General features: G+C 40.4%; 1 protein-coding gene across 4 annotated transcripts in view; it reads right to left on the bottom strand.

Annotated features, from left to right (window-relative positions):
- msi2b (musashi RNA-binding protein 2b) overlaps positions 1-21,788 on the bottom strand; it is a 262,689-nt gene that overhangs the window by 169,643 nt on the left and 71,258 nt on the right. For all 4 annotated transcript variants that reach the window (XM_030746351.1, XM_030746352.1, XM_030746354.1 and 1 more), the window contains exon 6: positions 15,107-15,199. In XM_030746351.1, coding sequence (XP_030602211.1) covers positions 15,107-15,199 — 93 coding nt within the window. The remainder of the gene's footprint in view (positions 1-15,106; positions 15,200-21,788) is intronic.

Here is a 21,788-nt window from a genome sequence, read left to right on the forward strand (position 1 = left end):
ACTGGATACTGTAGAAATGCTGCTGAAATTATATAGAACATCTGTTAAGTAAACCTTGAACTGTATTAGGGCTTAAACGTAACATCGTTTCTGACTAGGCTGCTAGCTGTTTGCACGGTATCGCCTCATCAAACTGGACTGCTCAAACGTTTCTGTGTTGCTGGTTCCCTCTGGGTCATTTTTAAAGGAATTATCTGATAATAATATGGCTTGCTGCGCAGTTATTCGAACTAACAGCCGGTCCAAGACCTCCGAAATTCAGAGAAATATTTGTATGTTACTAAGTACAAATCAGTGAATATCTGTGTATGAGTGATGCACCCATACCGTCTATGGATGCACCTTACTGACTAAGCTGTTTTGGCTAATGACAAACAAAAAAACCAGAGAAGATAAATATCATAATGCAGAATTATAGGTTTCAATAGAGGACACAAAGCCTCCATTGAGGTCAGAGTGGATAGCCGAGCCTCACATCAAAATGCGAGATCGCTTTTTTGACCTATTCTTTTTCTATTGGCCTTTATCCACCCAAAGGCCGCATTTTACTTTCAGTGGAAATTAAGCAAATGAAAGACACAAGAATAAAACGCTAAAAATGCTAGTGATCACCAGGGAGCTAAAAATATTTTTTGTATTCAAAATACATCATCAGTTAATAACAAATAGCTACATATAATACCACAGATGACATAACAGATCAGAGAACTACACAAAACAAAGAGACTATGCATTAGAATGGTTTACTGACAGGACTTGGAAGCAGCACAACAGAAAATACACTGCCATCAAATCATTTACTGCCGAGACCTGAAAGGAACAAACTAAAGATCATATACATCAAGTGAACAAAAGGTTTTTAAAAAAAACATGTTTCTCCCTAAAGAATGAAAGAAATTTTTGTCATTATTTGTACCTGACTCACACAGATTTAGAGCCTTTATCTGGAAATTGATACATTTAGTAGTGTGGACCAACATAGCAAATCTACAGCGGTAAATAAATTGGATAAAAGCACATTCAGTCCAGTGCGTACGGAGACTAACACAGTCGCTGCAGAATCCCAGATCACTGCATTCACTTTGCAAAGCAGGTGGCCACCTTTTACTTCAAGAAATAAATTCATTAAAGAGCTTGTTTTGTGCTTTTCAGTTAAAGCAGACTCACTTTCATTTTCCCACTGAGATGGACAATGCACGTCAGTTTTACTCACCTATCAGCTGTGCATTAAATAAGGTCTAAAGTTGGCACGGCACCAGCTGATGGCAAAATGTCAACTGCTTCCTGGGTCTGATTGGTATAGAAACAACACAGTTAATTTGAATGAATCAAAATACTCGAAGTTTGTGCCAACTTGATGGGGACACCTTCAGTTTCCCTGTTTGCTCTGGTCAGAAAGTCAAAAGCAAACCGATCAATGTGAAGGGCACAGAAAGGCTCGTGTATATTTCTCGGTATCGAGTACAGTTCTGAATATGGCAAAACTGTATTTCATTACTTGAAAACCAAACGTCAGTGCTGGAGAATTTTATTTAGAAACAGCCATAAAGACAGAGCAAATGAGCAGATCTAGTTTTTCTGATAGCCTGAGGCTATTTTTGTCAATGAAAGTAAAATTTTTATACACAATTATCCTCCTATTCAATGCAGTGAGTTGGCAGCTGGATGACTTGCTGGCAGATGATTTAATGCAATCAACTCGACACTTGAGCACAATAACGCCTGTCCTTTTAGTGCTCCCCTCATATCACATTCACATGAAGTTCTAATCAAATAAAATTCAAAGCTGTTTCACATGTAATTCTGCCTCTTTCCCACAAAACAGTACCGGCAACTATCACCCACCCACTCACACTATGACAGAGTTTGCACTCTAGCATTTGCTTCTAAGTCAAACAAATTATGTGCAGGTTTTTTTTTGGTTTTTTTTAAAGAAACGTTATTGTCCTCTCTGGTACCACTAGATTAAAAAAAGGAACTAAAAAACGTCTACACACAAGCCCATAAAAATGTTAAGTGACACTAATTTGGTCAAGCCAATTCACTGAATTTAATGAAATACAATTTCTGCTAGGACAATATTCACACCAGTTGGTCTAAGTGTCAGCAGGAAGGAGCATTAACATATTCCTGCATACTGTGAACAAATCCAATACACTTTGCTTCACCCAAAATTCTGGAGGGAGTAAAAAAAGAAGAAGAAGAAGCTGCGATTTACCTGAAAAGAATCACATATGCAAATCAGTCAGCAGTTCCAGCAGAAATGGGGCTGTATATTCAGTCGTGTTCTGACACACCCTTTTTCCTGTCTCCGTAATTTTATTTTAGTGGGTAACTCATCTTTAAAAAGGGATGACTGCTCCTTGGTGGCTTTTACAATGTGTGTTCAGCTGGAAGAGACTGATGCTGTGCTGGCAGTAGGCTTATCAAAAACAAGTTGAGGCAACCCTCCAGGAGGCAAGACGGAGAGAAGGATAAAATCTATGCTTCTGCTCAACTAACCATCAAACCTAATTACCTGTGGACAGGACTTATGGGCCACATGTTGGGTTCAAAGTTTCCTGATCAGGAAGTGACTTGGAAGAAGCTTTGGTGTGTGTGTGTGTCTGTGTGTCTGTGTGTGTGTGTTCTTTGTAGCCACAGTGTGTGTGTGTGTGTGTGTGTGTGTGTGTGTGTGTGTGTGTGTGTGTGTGTGAGAGAGAGAGAGAGAGAGAGACAGAGAGAGAGAGAGAGAAAGGCTGGTCAATGTGTCCGTGACCAAGAGATTAAGCTGAAAGACAAGACTTGGTGCCCGTTCTTGGCTCTGTGCCATTAGTTCAATCAAGCAGACTTATTTAGCTTTTAGACAATTCGACCAGAACCCTGAGATACCACTTCAGAAAATAAGCTAAAGATTATTCATAGCATGGCAGCTAAGATAGGGATCTGTCACCCTTGAGCATCGTATGCACGTCCGCTCACTCAATACATTATTCATTTCTAAGGGGGTAAGCATACTGTTTAGGAAACACACAGACACAAACACAAGAAGGTGTAGAAATAACAGTAAATCAAACATAGAGGTCAGCAGAGCCAAGGAAAATGGATGAAAACATAATGACTGCCATGTAGACACACAGACCTGGACACTTGTGTAGTGCTGTCAGCATTTATGAAAAGGCTCTGCCTTATAAATTTGCCTAAAAATAAAACAAAACTACAAGATGCATCACTGTTATTCCAACCTTAAAATGACCTTCTAACCCAAACTAAGTGCTTTTTAACAACTAGAAAAATGTCTCAAGTAATTACTGATCACCTCAATGCACCACTGAGAATCACCACAAGTGCTGCAGACAATATATTACATTTACCTTTGCACCCATCTTTATAAGTTCTGCATGGTTTTATATTCTGCCAGTTTCTTGTATGTGTGCACCTCTATACATTTATTAAATGGGAAACAAGAAAGATGCTTTTAACTGTTTATGGCATGACATACCTTATCTTAATCTCCATCATTATCTGTGTCTTCCCCCCATCTCTCAGTATCACAGAAATACATATGGGGTTATTTACACAAAAATGGCTTAACAGCTCCACCATCTATCACTGATTAAAACTGATCTGCTGATACAAGATGTGAGCGAAATAAAAATCCACTACTCTGTGAATTTCTTATTTTCATGTACATCTCTTGTGTTTGAAGGGAATATAGGACTAGGATTCTCATCATTTCATGGTGATTTTCTGTTCTGCTTAGTGGTGTTCACCTTTCGTACTATAAGTGAGATGCTTGGTAAAGAAGCAAATATCTAAGGACTGGAGTCTAATTTTTAGGCTCCAGTTCTTAGATATCTGCTCCAGTTTCAGGTGTTTGACATTTCAGATGAGGACTCTTGGCCACATTCTGAGGACGTCCGCTCCCAAGTGGATTTTGACACCACTGGCTAGAGCCAGGCTAGCTGTTTTCTCCCTGTTTATAGTCTCTGCGCTAATCTAATCTAAGCTTTTGGCTGCAGCCTTATATTGAATGGATAGACATCAATCTCCTTATCTGACTCTCCATAGAAAGCAGATGAGTGTGTTTCCCAAAATGCTGAACGATTTCTTCAAGCAGATTTTATTTCACCTTAAATGCAGCTGTTCGGTCATTTTCCCTGCACCAGGTAGATCCATGAAGGCGATCGTGGATGTCGCTGACTTTCACAGTTGCCTCAAGTAAGAATGAGCTTTTATTAATGTCAGAGGGGGACAGATGCTGACTTCAGTCATCACAAAAAGGCTTTAGAAATAAACAGCAAGCTAGCTATTACTTTAGCTGGACGTTGCCCATTCAAAGCATGCTGGTGACTGTTTAAACAGCTGATTATTAGAGCAGAAAAATACAGCCTAATGTACTGCTAATTAGTGTGTTAGTCAAATCTTGGTTATTTTACAGAATGTTCTGCCTGATTCAAACAGTGGGAAATTTGTATCAAATTCTTCTGTTTGCTCAGAACTGTCATTTCTATTTATGCATCTATTTATGCAGCTTTTTAAAAGCAGTGGCTGAATTTCAATTCTAAAGAGCTATGTCACACATTATATGTATTACAAAATCTAAAATGTTTGAATTTGATGCTTATAATTGCATTCCTTGAAGCTTCAGCCACTCTTACTGTCTTTGGCTGTTTCTAGTATTTGATTAGCTCTAATTATTTAAATATACAGGCGGATAAGTGGACCCACTGTAACTCTAAACAACAATGTCAGGCAGATAATCAGGGGTCAGTTTATATCTGAGTGAATTTCTTTGCAATGCTATGTAAACAATGTGTAGGCGCCTCTTTCTTACTGTAACATGTAATAGATGAGGACTGAGTCACATCAAGTGTGCTGCTGCTATAAATGAAAAAACGAATTGTCATCCACTTTGTGTATATTCTTGCGCACTGACTACCAATCCAAAAAACACTGTAAATGAACTGTTATTAAAATGTAACACATATAACAGAATTTATAGACTTTTAACAGTTTAACTAGCCAGACAGACTGATAGACATTTATGGTTTCAATAGGATAACTCTTAATGGGGACCTGTAAAGCTCATTCCAAGCCTTATATTTTTTCTCTTAATTCTATTAGTTTAGCTTTGCCGGATGTTCAGAATAATATTTATTATACTGAGCCTTGCAGCAGGCCCTCAGTTCATCTACTGTCTGAAACAGGCTACTTTAGCTCCTCTACCTTTAAAGCTACCCTCACTTTAAGCTAACTTTCTTCTGATTGGCTGCCACTTGCAAAAAAAAAAAAAAAAAAGGGGGGGGGCTTCTGTGCTCACCATATTAGGGACATCTATATCTGCTCTCACTGACATCATACAAAGCCAACAGTGGACAAAATTGTCTGAAGCAGACTGTTTATGAATTTTTGGTTGATAGAGATCACTTATGCATATGCTGACCTCAGTATTTGAAATACAGGCCATGTTTATGAGCCTCCACCATTAAAACAGTTCATGTTACAGTAGTGTGTGTGTGTGTGTGTGTGTGTGTGTGTGTGTGTGTGTGTGTGTGTGTGTGTGTGTGTGTGTGTGTGTGTGTGTGTGTGTGTGTGTGTGTGAGAGAGAGAGACTTAGCATAAAAACAAGGAAAATAAACTTAGCACAAGAAGTAGGGAAATTTGTGTTTGGTCAGTTATTTCTTTGTTGTAACAATACTTCTTGGCAATAAATCTTACACACCTGTTTTTTTTCCCTTATATATCGCACCCACTAACTAACAGGTGCCATGAAGAACTGATGATAATCAGTTCTTGGGATACGCCCCCAAAGGTAGTTGAGAATGATATATATATTAATAAACTCATCCAAACTATAAAGAAATACATATGGAATTATTTAGAAAATAAAAGTGTGGAACAAAGTAGGCACTTCTTGCTTAGATGACAGCTTTGGGCATCTTGGCATTTTCTCAGTCAGCTTTATGAGGTAGTCACCTGGAATGGCTTTCTCTTAACAGCTGTGCCTGTCAAGAATTAATTTCTTGCACTCTTAATGTGTTTGAGACATCAGTTGTGTTGCGAAGAGGTAGAGTTGGTATACAGTGAACAGCCCTATTTGAGTAACATTCTAATGCATATTATGGCAAGAGCTACTCAACTAAGTAAAGAAAAACAGCAGTTCATCATTACTTTAAGAAATGAAGATCAGTCAATCCAAAAAATTTCAAGAACTTTGTTATGATGAAACTGGCTGTCATCAGGACCGCCCCAGGAAAGGAAGACCAAGAGTTCCCTCTGTTGCACAGGATCAGTTTATCAGAGTTACCAACTTCAGAAACCACAAGTTAACAGCACCCCAGATAAGAGCCCACCTACAGTAAATGCTTCATAGGGTTCAAGTAGCACACACATCTCAACATCAACTGTTGAGAAGACTATGTGAATCTGGACTTTATGGTCAAATTGCTGCAAAGAAGCCAACAAAGAAGCCACTTCTAAGGAAGAACAACAAGAGGAAGAATGGCTTGGGCCAAGAAACACAAGGAATGGACATTAGACCAATGGAAATGTGTCCTTTGGTCTGATGATGGTCTGATCTGAGATTTTTGGTTCTAAACGCCATGTCTTTGTAAGATACAGAAAAGGTGAGTGGATGGTTCCTGCATGTGTAGTTCCCTCTGTGAAGTATGGTAGAGGAAGTGTGATGGTATGGGAGTGCTTTGCTGGTGGCGCTGTTGGTGACTTATTCAAAATCCAAACACACTTAACCAGCATGGCTGCCACAGCATTCTGCAGTGGCATGCTGTCTCATCTGGTTTGCGCATAGTGGGACCATCATTTGTTTTTCAATGGGACAATGACCCCAAACACACCTCCAGGCTACGAAAGGGCCATCTGGCCAAGAAAGAGGGTGATGCAGTGTTGCGTCAGATGACCTGGCTTCCACAATCACCTGATCTAAAACCAACTGAGACGGTTTGGGATGAGTTGGACCGGAAAGTGAAGGCAAAGCAGCCAACAAGTGCTCAGCACCTCTGGGAACTCCTTCAAGACTGTTGGAAAACCATTTCAGGTGATTACCTCATGAAGCTGATTGAGAAAATGCCAAGAGTGCAAAGCTGTAATCAAAGCAAAGGTGCCGACTTTGAAGAATCTAAAATCTAAAACATATTTTGGTTTGTTTAAAACTTTTTATGTTTACTACATGACTCCATAAGGACTATATATATATATATATATATATATATATATATGGAGAAGAACTATAGTGATATATTCACAGATGGTTCTGGATTAACGGTCTGACAACTAATGAATGTTTTGCCACACAGATTGGTACACAGTTTTGCTTATTCACTGTCATGTGTTACAAACATAGATAAACTGGCAGAGAATTGTGCAGACACTCATATATCCCAGAGGATAAGTCTTAGTGCCTTTTTGTGACTCATCTACTGTTTGTGTAGAACCATTAAGCAATAATGGTTATGTTAACAGCATGGTAACACTGTCATTTTTTTAAAACAACATATTCACTACGAAAATGAACAAACTTTCAAAAATATATGAGAAAAAAGAAAACAACAGGAGAGAAGAAGAAGAAGAAGAAGAAGAAGAAGAAGAGCTGTACAGGAGAAAACGGGTTAGAAAGAAAATGACAACCTCTGCAATTAGATCTTTTGCTGAAAGTACGGTTTTCATTGCAATTACCCCCTTTTGTTTGGCCTACTTTGCTCCAACTAAATATTACTGGTTGTAATCAGTCTTGTCACTACCGACGCTGTTTCAAAATGAAACCCAACAAGCAGTTGCTAATAACTTTATTTAGTGGTTCACAGTTTGCCTTAAATCTAGATAATCTAACACTTTAAACAGAACTGAGGACACTCAGACATACATACACAAGCAGGAATGAGCTGTAAGTGTTTTAGCTAAGTGAAACCTTTGAGACTTACTTAGCCCTTCACATCAAACCACAGCACATTGTGTACATTTTCATGTAAGAACATTTACTGGTGATTTCAAGAAGGCAGTGTGTAGGAGGCACTCATAACATGAGCTGGAGCTGCCTGTGGACCTGGTCACACACAGCAGTAGGTGGCGAAAGAAGGAAAAGCAAAGGGCCACTTGAAGTCAACACTTATACAGAATTCACATACTATATGAAAAATATATATACTGTCAGTGTTGTGGGAAGTAAGTTATAGCCAACTCTCACTGCATTGAAGTATTCTTTCCAAACTTTTGTCTAGTCTTAATTTAAAAAAGAAAAAGTAAGTATATCAGGAGATATAATTCAACATGATTTATGCCTTTGCTGCCAGTTGGGACAAAATCTCTTGTTCTCCACATGAGTATATGGACCCACTGCTGGAGATGTCATGGGTTCCAGCTAGTATTACATTGAATTGCCTGTTTAACAAAAATATACTGAATATTCTGTTTACTGTACACTTCTAAAATGTGAATGAGGCATCAGAGTTACAGTCTGAAGCATTTTTATAGTCACTGCTTTGCTGTTTAGGCATTTGGGATAAATCCATGTAGAGGACAACACAAACGTCTTAAGATGTGTAAAAGCTTTGTGTATCAGCTCTGATGTTCTGTGAGAGTTGTGCACAGTCATCATTTGAGCTGTACTGTATCAACAGCATGTTTTCCACATGTTCACACAATGGAAAATGTCAGATAGGGGAAAATGTTTTTTTTAAGTGATTTAAAAGCAGTCTATCTATCTATCTATCTATCTATCTATCTATCTATCTATCTATCTATCTATCTATCTATCTATCTATCTATCTATCTATCTATCTATCTATCTATCTATCTATCTATCTATCTATCTATCTATCTATCTATCTATCTATCTATCTATCTATCTATCTATCTATCTATCACACACAGAGCATATACCAAAACATATTTCATAGCCATCTGGGAAATAAAACTCGTTTTGGAGTCTCAGAAGTGCTCTCCCACATAAGATTCCCTGAGGACTAGACCACAGTTTGCAAAGCTGAGGTGTCCACCTCCACACCAGTCTGATGGTGAGACCACTGCAAATTACTCATGACACTTCCTCTGATGACATTTTTAAAACCGCTTCCTCTGGTGAATGGCATCTCTGGTCCCCCACTACCATCTATCCACCAGCACCACCAACACTCCACCCCAACACACACACATTAATTCCCCCCTCTACTCGTGTCACAAGAGAGATTGCTGCCTCCTGCCTTCACCTGATTGACCCCCTTTGAGCAGGTGCTGGATCTGATCCAATCACAGACAATCTTTTTTAAACATTTCATTCTTTAAGCAGAACAGGGGCTCAAAATTCCATCATTCAATGACCCGATCAGTCGCCGATAACACAATCAAGCCAATCCCGGCTTATCCCGGGGGAGCCATTTCAGGAGGGACAGCTGGGAGATGAGGCTACAGACCTACAGAAAGGTGTCAATCTCTCTTGATCCACAGCTCTTTCTGTGAGCTGCCTATACTGCACAGCATCTAGTTGTTAAAGACCACTTGATATTGTAGTATTGTGGTATTACTTACTGCTCTAAATTCTATTTAATCTTCTGCGAAAGGTCTGCAGCGATCTGCAGTAAAGACGCATGCATTAAAATATGCACATGTTCACTTTCTTATACAGAGACATACTCAGAAAATGTTCTCAGATCTGCAATAGATCTCAATTTTTTAGCGGCCATTTAAAAGCTACTCTATTGAAAATGTTGCTGGGCCACTGGGCAAATAAAGGTCAAGGGGGATATGAAATAGTTTGTCTTATGGGCCCCTTCTCCCTGTGTGTCCCTGCAGCACCACAGCCATATCCACATTCATAGCCAATTCATTTATATTGCACTGCCCTTCTCATTGCTAGTCGCAGTCACTAACTACAAGTGACTGCAATGAGATTGAAGCTTCTGGCTAAATCTCCATTGCAAGGCACATGCTCCATCATTGCTGCTCTGATCACTCCTTATAATCACTGGAACCAGACTATATCCTCCGCTGATTGGGGGAGTCGCTGCAGAGAGGAAACAATCACAGAATGTCAGCAGATGATGGACACCGAGACGATGGAGTAGTGGTGGTCACTGTGAGCTACCATGTAAATGGCATGCAAATGTGCACCTGCACCAGCCGAGGAAGTGGAATGAAGAACTGTGGCCTTTTGATTAGGTTCTTTTCCCTCACATGAAGTGTACTTTTCTGCAATGATCATCCATGTCTGCCATTTCAGCCAATGAATATGTTGACCATATGAATAAGTCCAAAGTGCAATTAATGCACATGTTAGCGGTTTCTATTTTAAGCTCTGTGGATGGGCTGTCGAAGAAGCCTAAGTGCCATTGAAGGTTAAATTTCATCTGAAATCAAACAGATGAGACAAGAATGATGAGATCAATCACTGTTTGTGATTTTCAATCTCTGCACAGTGATTCAAATACACTCTGTAAGGACGGCACGCCACAATACTCTATATTCTATAATGATCAGTGTCATCAGGGCTGCTTTTCTCTTGGAATAACTGAAAATCTTCAACATTTTTAAGGGCCCTGGGCAGGTATGCCAAATTAATTCATTCGGTCTTTAGAAGCGGTCACAGAGTTATTTTTTTGCCATTTACAAAATCTAAGGGCACGCAAAATGTCAGCCGTGGTATTAGATTACCAGAGCCCCAGAACAAATTTCATGCACTAACCAAGGAATCTTTTCCCGATGCCTGCATTTTAATTCTTCCTCTCATCTGCTTCCCCTCAGTGAAAGTATAAGAGAAGCATGCAGCTAGCTCCCTAGCCAAGAGTGAGACAGCACAGCAGCTCTAGGCTGGGAGAAGACACTCTGACAATGATCTTTCCATCAGCTCACTCATTCTTCCAGTGTCCTCCAACAGATGTCTTCACTCTTGCAGTCACGTCTCTCATCTGGCATTTACCTTTTCTTTTCTTTTCTTTTCTTTTTTTTACTATATGACCATTGCCGTATTTTATTACTCAATGATAACCTATGTGTCTACCTTTATCACCCCTGAGCCCAGTGGCAGTGAATTGGTTAAGCTCCTCCTCCTCCTCCCCCTGCCCCTGAGCTCCACCTCCAGGATCTGGCTCTAGACCAGTGGAGCATGAGACCTAGGACCGCCTAGACATAAAGGGATGATTGTGGCAGCCCAGTGACATGGAAGCAAATAGTTCTGATGAAACTAAAAGTCAGCTTCAGGTCTGCACAAAGCCCAAGCAGCGGACATAGGAGTGCAGAAACTGAGTCAGTGAGCTGAAGTTGTTTCGGCTCGGCCAAATAAAGGCACTATGAGATGCACTCAAAGCCGATTACAATAAACCAATGAGGAAGCATTAGCCACCAGAGCTAATTATGCCTTTAACTGTAGGGAGAGCTCTTTTTCATGCCAGGGTGGGCCTCTGCTTGTGCATCACATGCAGATTTCTTAGGTGTCAACACACTTAACTCCCATCTTCAATCAAGTGCCTGCTACAGTAACATGATGGTGAGGTGGACACATTGTTATGGTTTGGAAAACGAGAAATGCCACCATAAAAAATAATAAGAATGTACATAAAATAATGACATAAAGTCCAGAAATCGCCATTTTAACTTAAAAGAAAACTGTACTACTCAAGTCCTTTTGACTCCAGAATCCAACCAAGAAGATAAAATTTAAAGGAAAACTTTAAAGTTATATTGGTTTTTTTGTTTTGTTTTTTACCAAATTTTTGCACAACAATTTAAACCAGGATGACATACAGATCTATCCTTCTTACAAATACTAACTTAACCAAAGAGAGTGGTGTTTGGTCATGCCAGCTGTCATCGTTTGTTTCCTCCGCACGCAAAATGCACGGCAGGCTGTGTGAAGCTGCTGCCTATCATCAGCCATTTGCGTGGTCACAATAGATATTTATCTATCTTACTGGCAGAAACGAGGCAAACCTGATCTGCTGGCTTCTTTGAAGGCTCACTGCTACTGCAGAGACTGAGATGTTGCTCATGCAGTCTAAATTGCAGTTGAGACGGTTAGCCTGACAGGTGGTGCTGTACAGTGATTAGGACTGAGGCTTTAATGAATTTCCAATCATCAAATTAACTTCTTTCATGTAATCTTATTAATGATAGATCCACCAACACAGCATTCTGTGGGAAAGAGCTCAAAGTTTGGTCGGCATGAGAAAAGCAGTTTACGAGGGGGGGGGGGGGGGGGGGGGGGGGGGGGTGAATCAGCTTGTTATTCAAACTACAGACAAAGGCAAAGGCAGCTTTGACAAGTTAAATGAATTAAGAGTGCTTGCAAATGACCATGCATATTGCAAACCTAACAACATTACATAAAAAAATGGGAAAAATGTCAACAAGAAAGGCCTAAGTATGAGGGGGGGAGAAAACAAAAGTGTTATATCTAAAGGCTAACAGTGTCTTAAAGTCTGCACAGCAGCACATAGTAGCACAAACAGCACAATGATTAATTTGACTTTATTGCAAGACAGAAATAGCAGCAGCCTCCAGTTAAGAGTCCTTGAATATAAAGGGAGGCCAGGCAGTACTGATAAGATTGTCTCATCTGGCTTGCAGGGCTAAAGTGCAGTGTGCAGCCTGGGAAAAAAAAAAAAAAAAAAAGGAAGGCAGGATGTGGCTACTATTAGGCAGGTAATGGGATCCATCTGAGATGCATTAGAATCAGTCAAACACAACCACACTTCAGTTCCATTCAAATGACTGTCACAATCACTTCAAATACACACCTCTAGCATGTACTGTAGGTGACAAAAAAGTGTCTCTGGCTGTGGAGCAGCTCTTCTGAAGTTGTGCCAGGCTCAGGCACTTTCCTAATAGTGACGGCTGGGAGAGTGGCAGTGAGACTGATGTGCATGAGAGCTGTCAGCCTCTGCCCATAACAAATGCCACATCTCCACCGTGACAGAAAGGAGACAGAAGGGAGGGACTGAGGTGGGAGGGAGGGGAGGTGTAGAGGTTACAGACAAAACCTGTGACCCAATTGTGGCCACACCAGCTGTTTCTCCTTCACTGCCTCCCAACTACCGCCATCTCTGCAGACCACATCCTGCTAATTGGCTACATAGAATACACACACACACACACACACACACACACACACACACACACACACACACACACACACACACACACACACGTTTAAAGAGGTTGCTAAATAATATCAGTGAAATAGCCTGTTCCCAGTGAGAAAGAACATTCGCCGGTGCCTTAAGCTGTAGTTCTCTGATGATTGATAAGTGTTTCAAAACAGACTTCTCAGAAATATAAATGACTAGCTGCCCCACCACCATGCTGGCTAATGTCCCCCTTGACATGCACATAGGCTGACAGACAGAAAGACAGACTGATGACTGACTGACAGACTGACACACATACTGCCACCAAGATTCTATGAAGGGGAAACTGAATTAATTGGTTTTTCCTTCTGTGGATAAGTCTTCAGAGTGGTGTGTATGTGGCGATAATGGTAGGTTGCACTGACAGGCAGGTTATTTAATAAATCCTGGGATGTGTAAGGCTGAAAGAAAGGACATACACAAAACAGAGAGAACCTCTTTTTGCTCTGTATCTTGTCTGCCATAGCCCCCAGTATCAACCTCTGAAGTTCTTTTTTTTTTTCTAGCCAAAGACACTCAAATGTGTTCATACGCACACATATGTATGCGCACACATACACACACCCCTAATCATGCACCCACATAAATACACTTAATCGCTGACACACTCACGCATGGCGAGAGCAGCACTGCTAACACATCCAAGCATGCACAAGTAGGCTATAAAAGCACACACAGAAACATGCACAAGATCTTGCTCAATCAGTCTGATTTGTTTGTTTCCTCCTAAGCATTTGAGGATTCCTCAAGGAGGGAAAAACTTTGTATAATCAAGTCAATTATGTCATTCAATCAAGTCGAAAATCATTTCGAGCCCTTTCTCACATCCATTGATTGCAAAGTCGTGCTGAATATTTGCTTGCTGCGTTCTATTGTGCAAATAAGCCATCTTTATTTGGAATGGCAGACCAGGCCACACTGAGGTCTTCGATGCCACTTCCACCGAAAAAGGGAGCAAAACAAAGTCCTTCACCTTGCTCGTTGTCAGTCAAGAAACTAACAGTAGGCTTCATAAGGGAGAGCTGGTTGCATATTGTCTCTGAACAAGAAAAAAAATACAGTTTCTATTAATTTATAAGGGCTCTTTTGTCTCCTTCAGTACACGGTACATTATGTGCCCATGAAAAATCCATCCTCACTAAAACTGTTTAAACTCAAGGTCAAGTGCTGATGTTACAGCGACTGTATCAGCTGAAGGTGACCTTGACTGATGTGGATTATGACATGAGGGAAATGGATCTCTGTTCAGTGTGGGGAAATTATCTGTGAAACGCTGCCACTGTATCAAAGCCTGTTTGTGTGCGCGCCAATGCTTCAGCGCTAAGTGTGTGTGTGAGCGTGCGTGAGTGCTATATATACGCCCTTGTATAGATGGGTGTGCATACGTATATGCCTCACTCAGCTGGGGGTGCTGCTTGTGAGAACAGCATGCAGAAAGTGCAGCAGCATAAAGGAACAAACAGCTAAACATGAGGCTCGGCCAAACGAGCTGGATGTGCGTTTCTTTCGCACCACATTGAAATAATGTCGTCACAACAGCCCAGTTGCACCTTTGATTCCAATACAGAGTCATGTGTGATTCTGATGTCAGGCTATCATCGACAAAAAGAAACATTCTGGGGTATTTGGGGGTGGGGTGTTTGGTCATGGCAGCTGGTTGTCACTGCTTGTTTGCTCTGTAAGTAAAATGCATGTTGTTGCCCAGCCATGGTGCACTGCGTGAAGCTACTTCTATATTTTCAGCTGTGTGCCTGTCAAAATGGATATTTATTTGTCCTACTGTAAGGAGAAAAGCAAAGCCAGCGCTGCTGACTTCTCTTAAGGCTCAAAATTTGAGACTGGTGTACAGACTGGTCAGTTACACTGGATTGGCACATGGTGCGTATTCATGATAAGAAAAAATGTAATCTGTGGCATAGCAAGCAGTGAAACCGCAAACGCGTGGGTTATTGTGATGACACTATGCTCAGTAATAAGAGAAACAGTCTTACCTTCCCAAACTGTTCAAAATACTGCTTCACATCTTCCACTACTGTATTGGCTGACAAGCCACCCACAAATATTTTCTTTGTTCTTGTGACCATCTGGAAGGAAAAGGGCAACAGTAGATGATTAGTGACAAGACTTCAAATGCTTTGTGAAACACCTTCAATGAGACTTCATGCACAGTAAGTGAGCAGCACCTGTGTTGGCGGATATAAAGGAGCAGAGACACAGTGATACTGAAAAACAGGAATACATAGAGTCACACCATGAAGATTAAAAAAAAATAAACACTTTTGTATAATAGTGCCAGTACCAAACAAGGTCACACACACTTAAGGTTTTAAAAGGGGACAAAAAAACCCAAAAACATTTGAGCTGAGTGAATTTCCTGCACAACAGCGTTTCACATGGAAGCTCAAATCTAAACAGATTGCCACAGAATTTAAGATCGCCATTTCATCCTCAAAAGTTTCTGTTTATCTTTCCAAAACTTAAAAAAAAAACAAAAAAAAAAACCACAAATAATTTATGGACTTTCAAAAAACAATTAATGAGAGCTAGAAGATGGAATCAGAGTGCATTAAAGCCTCATTTAGCTTCAAACAGCGAGAATATTAAGGATTATTACCCACAGTATCAAAAAGGGCACAAACATCTGCTGCAGACTACGTGCTAAATTTAGGAGGACAATTTAACAGGGAAATACAACAACAATTCAACATCAGTGCGAGTGTAAAATCTTTTTTCGCACACAAGGTTGCACCAATTAAAAATTAGCTGGAAAACTAATGAAATGATATTTACGTAGAAGTATTTTTCAACACAGCCAATGTTTTCCTAAACCATTAACGTTTAACAAATTAAAACGTATTAAAAGGTCTGTGTTATTTGTATTTTTTAAGTGGAGGATATGAGGTTATTATGATTAATGCTTTGGCCTGATCTGACTCTGCAGTTAGAGGCTGCCGTTTCAGCTGAGACGTCCAACGGTGACCACACTTCAGCCGATCATCTGATCTCGATACCAGGGCTACCTTATTACAGTCCAAGGAAAAGAATGCCAAAATATTTTAAAATTTATTTTAATTATGATCATGAGCGTTCTTATGATCACAACTGACCGGGTCAATAGTGAAGTCAATTAATCATCAACTTTGGAAACATCACTTGTTTATCCATCTATTGTTGAATGAGGTAACACAATGTTGATCTATGGCCCACCTGCTGGAAGTAATACAATATTTATCAGTGCATGGTATTATCAACCATGTCTGTGGTGACTTTCCTGGGAAAAAAAAAAAAAATGCTGTATTTAGTTGCTACTAATGCAATCAGAACATTTCCTTCTGCTGCAGCTTCACATTAAAATCATTTAACTGGCAAAACACAAATGGCCTTTTGTATGAAGTAGTCACCGCAAACGCAGTGTCTATCAGCGAGCATTGCACTAAAGGCTATCATTCATCAAAAATGCATCTACAAAATAAGACAGTGGACATTTTCAACATTTTCCCACAGTTTGAAATATTGCAGGGACTAATGGAACAAGAAGAGGCAGCCACAGTGAGCTGTTAGATGAAGGACCGCGGGCACCGGGCTGCACATCTTCAACTGCTCAGAGAGATAACCAACTTTCCCTGTCACTGTGCCCTACTATTTCCACAGCCATGCTATTTGAGACATAAACAGTTCATGGAATAACACAAAAGTCAAATTGCTGTTTGAATTATAATTGCAATGGTTTTGCATGCCTTCTCCTTTCTGTAACCAGCATAATTAAACCATGTTTGTCACGTTTGATATCAAATTACACTCATTGGCCACTTTATTAAGTGCAACTGCTAACTGCTTGTTAATGCAAATATCCAATCAGCTAATCACATGGCAGCAGCTCAATGCATTTAGGCCTGGAGACATGATCAAGACAACATCCTGAAATTCAAATCGAGCATCTGAATGGGGAAGAGAGATGATTTAAGTGACTTTGAATGTGCCACAGTTATTGGTCTGAGTATTTCAGAAACTGCTGATCTAACTGAGATTTTCCTACACAAGCATCTCTGGAGTTTACAGAGAATAGTCCAAAAAAGAGCAAATAGCCAGTGAGCAGCACTTCTCTGGGCTAAAATGCCTCGTTGGTGTCAGAGGTCAGAGAAGAACAGCCAGACAGCTTCAAGCTAATAGGAAGGCAACAGTACCACAAGTAACTCCTTGTTACAGCCAAGGTATGCAGAAGAGCATCTCTGAGCACACAACACGTGAAACCTTAAAGCAGATGGCCTACAGCAGCAGAAGACCACACCAGATGCCACTCTTGTCAGCTAAAAACAGGAAACTGAGGCTACAGTTAGAATGAGCCCACCAAAACTGAACAGTAGGAAACTGGAAAAATGTTTCCTGGTCTGGTGAGTCTTGATTTCTGCTGCGACACTCAGATTGCTGGGTCAGAATTTGGCATAAACAAGAGGAAAGTGAGTTTGGGCTTTCAGGGAGAGGCTAAAGTCCCCACAGAGACACAAGACAAAATCAGAGTCACTGCAAAATAGAATTTGTCAATATTATCATTGTAGCTCTGTTAGCTTGTTTGGAATCCCAAATTTATTTGCCCTACATTACCTATGTGAAAAGAGAGGACGAATGGGAAAAGCTAGTACAACGATAGGCTGATCTAATTTTGTAACACACAGGGAAAAATTGAGAAGAAAAGCTGAACCCTTGACCCCACATTGAGACAATCCAGTGTCTGTGGTTTGGAGGGAAGGGTTACTGCACATCAATAAAAAAAATCCATCCATCCATCCATCCATCCATCCATCCATCCATCCATCCATCCATCCATCCATCCATCCATCAATCCATCCATCCATCCATCCATCCATCCATCCAGCCATCCATCCATCTATCTTCTGCTGGAGTCTATCCCATGTGAGATGTTCCTTCCAAGATGGCAATGATCCATCCATAGGACACCAGTTCTGAATGTTTTGACCTCTTACAATAATGACCATAGGTTATGTATGTATGTATACTACCTAGGACACCAAGAGTATCAGGATCTATAGAGCTTTTGGGAATTATTTTTATAACATTTAAATTCTTACAAGTTAAATATATTATATTTGGTAGCTGCTCTCAAAACAAACAGCGGCATTATGCCTACATTCCCACACATCTGCATCATTCAACATCATCGTACATGTTCATTTATCATTTATCATACATGTCTGGCCTGCTAAAAACCACCCGTTTGCTGGGTTTATGCTAGCGTACCTGTTTTAGCTGTGCCCTTCACAGTAACAAGTTCTCCAGTCAAATGAATACCAGGCAGTTTTTTTTGTTTCTTTTTCTGAACTGACACTTTAAACATAAGGCATACATTTCTGAACCACTGCCATCCACCACCACCATTAAAACTCCAAATGAGGAAATATCTTTTGGAACACCGGCGTTCAAGCCCTCCAGCAGCGCTCCAGAGATTGGAGAATCAATACAATGGCGCAGTGAAGCTGTTCTCTTTGTATATGCTGGCCCAACACCTTACTAAGACATGGTGGTTTTTACTTTAAGTTAATATGCATCTTAAAAGGTCAACTTGTTTTTCTTGCACCAGTTTGGCTCATGTAAACAAAGAAAGAACAAGATTACTGTACTTCAAAAAACACATTAACCCAAACAAAATATTTACTGTCTCCTGTAAAGTACTAAACCCATTCTACAGATTGAGAACGCACTGATACAATGTGGAATATAATGATTTTTGATGCACTGCTCTGTAATCTAACTGACAAAATAAACAAATTAAAAAAAAAAAAAAAGGCAGAGAAAGTCACGGTTCTGATCTCTCGCGGCTTGCCTAAATCAAACAAAAATAAATCACGGGGGCTGGATAAACATACTCTGGAGATGCCCAGCAAACAATCAAGAAAGCTGAAAGAGTCTCCCTTGATCAAAATGCTGACCAAAACACTTTCCATCTATGAAAGAGGCTTAACACTGAGAAAAAAGAAGCGATGTTCAGCTAGAGCTGAAGAACCATCTGTCAAGTGCTTTCCAGGTGCACACAGTCTCACAGGCACATAGCCTGCACATATGCACACAGCCTCCCACACATGGGCCCTCTCCTGCAGTTTCTTTTCTTTTTCATTAAATTTGGGCAAGTGATATTTTTTTTTTATATATATTATTTTATCATACAGCTCAATTAATCCAACTATAGAACAATAAAAAAGGAAAAGAAATTAAGTAATTTTTCCTTTTTATCTCTAATTTAAAGGTGAAGAAGAGAAAAGAGCTCAGCACACAGCATCTTCTTTAGACCTGGGGGTGCTGCCAACTGCAAGATGAACAAATAACCAGAAAAAAAAAAGTAACCACAAGAGGCTGGGGCAGACACTGCACACTCAACCAGTAAAAATGTAATCAGCGATGTTTTATTACGCTGACAAGAGCAACGAGTCTCACTCAGCGCTTCATCAACTTCATGAGAATGTGCAATGGGCCAAAGGTTTAAATATGCAAACACAGCTTGTGTAGTAATTAGTGATGGCACACAGGTGTCTAAATACTCTTGACCATCAGTATCGCTGTAGATATCAGCCTGAACAATACGCAAAATATATTACAGAAAAATAAAAACCCAGTTTTGGCGCACTCTCGCTTTCGTCCAGGGTAAAATCGGGAGTTCATCCAAATGGCTTAAATCATCGCACGACACCACCAGCAAGTCAAGATTTTCAACATGGTACCTCTGTTAGTGCTCAGGTTAACTAGATAGCATTATGCGTGCTAACATACAATGTCACCTAATGTCAACATGGCAATGATAATCTCAAAGCACACCTGAGGATGAGAGAGTAGAGCTTAGGCTGAAAAAAGCCGAGTCAAGTCTGAGGTTACAAAGCTGAGCCTGACAAGCTGTCTAAGATGCCATCAGATCAGAGTGAAGGTAAAGAAACCCGCCTTTCTTCTGGTAGTTTTTCCCTCGTGGCGGTAAGAATAGAACACTAACAGAGTTGTTTTCTTTCCTGCATTCATTCAATACTTTTATTTGCTACTCTGTAAAAAAAAGTTTTATAGGCTCTCGGTGAATCTTGATGATGTTTCTTATTCGCTATTTTGCAGCACTTGACTACCGCAAAGTATCAACTGACTAAATTAGGGTTATTCGCTGGCCGAGACCCAGCAGCTGCATCATCTTCTGAACCCCTCCTCCTCCCAACATCATGCCTCAGGCCTCAGGGGTTATCAGCCTTGGATGCTGCCGCAGGCAACCCCCAGCCAGACAGCTGCTGATAAACTGGCTGTGCAAGCATTTATCAACATCACTCACTTTTATCATTGCCAATCTAGGTATAAAAAAAATAAACAAGCCAATGTTCATGTCTGCTTGCCTCTCCACATCAGCTGTTTGTCCTGCTTTCCTTCTGGGCCACCCATTCCCCGGTCATATTTCAGCCTCGTTCCATCAGGCTGCAACTGGTCAAGTTTTCAGCCTTGTCTTCATACTCTGACATGTGTGCCCAATAGCTGATAGGATTGCTTGAGTCCTGGCACAACACAATTACTTTCTTTATTTTCCTCTCCATGGTGACAACAGGCATTAAGCCTCACAGCACTGGGGTGGCAGAGTGAGTACTGGAATCAACTGCGTATATGTGTTTGTCTTTAAATACATACAGATCTATAATTAAATTATGATCTTTTCTTTTACTTATAACACAAATAATTGTATTTTTCTTGTCTGGATTGAACATATTAATTATACATTTGAACTATAGTAATAATAATAAGTGACCTCAGCAGGGATGCAGTCGTGCATCAGAGGAACTTTAATGTTTGCATATGGTTGAAAATGGTTGCAAAGGGTTACAAGTGATCTCAGTGTGTTTAGATAAAAGGTCTATAAATGGAGACGACTGTGTACTGTGGCTACTCTCCTGAGATGTGCGCCTCCAGCTAAAATCCCTCCAAAAGCACACCACAGAATCCCAATGTAACATCCCTAAGCGCGTGAAGGGCACCTAGAAGCTCCATAATGCTACTGAAATGAAGAACATGCAGCACTACATGTGGTGTAAAAAGAGCACTGCACACCAACATAAAGACAGCACCTGAACAGTAAACTCGATGCAATACAGAGCTACTGTGCTGTCTTTTGGCCTGAACAGCTTGTCATCATTTTAGGGGAAAATTAATTAGGCTGATGAATCCTACATTCAGGATATCATATCAGCATTGCTGTCTGCCAGCATATGGCCAGTAGAAGCTTGGCGAAGGGACAGATCAAATAACATCTACTACAGAATGGCTGTACATTACAGCAGTTGTAATTTGTTGTCAAGATTACAACTGTTGTGTTTTCAGCTTCTAGGGCTGTGCCACATTACGTCGTCCACAATATGATACGGCACAGCCCCACAACAGCACTGAAACAAGCCCAGACATGTCTGAAAGCCAGAGCCGCGTGTTCGCCTCCGATGAAGGTTTAGTAAAAAGGGAGCTACTTCAACATCCTCCAACAAAGCACAATGCTTTGCAAAATATGCAGGAAAACTGCTCCTGCTAAAAGCGGGAACAGCTAACTTCCTTCACCACTTGAGGCAAAAACACACCATGTTTGTCAGGAGTTGGGCTCGGCCCCTTAGTTCCAGTGGAAGGAACTCTTAATGCTTCAGCATACCAAGACAT

Source organism: Archocentrus centrarchus, chromosome 14, assembly GCF_007364275.1.
Source record: "Archocentrus centrarchus isolate MPI-CPG fArcCen1 chromosome 14, fArcCen1, whole genome shotgun sequence".
In the NCBI taxonomy this organism is placed as follows: Eukaryota; Metazoa; Chordata; class Actinopteri; order Cichliformes; family Cichlidae; genus Archocentrus; species Archocentrus centrarchus.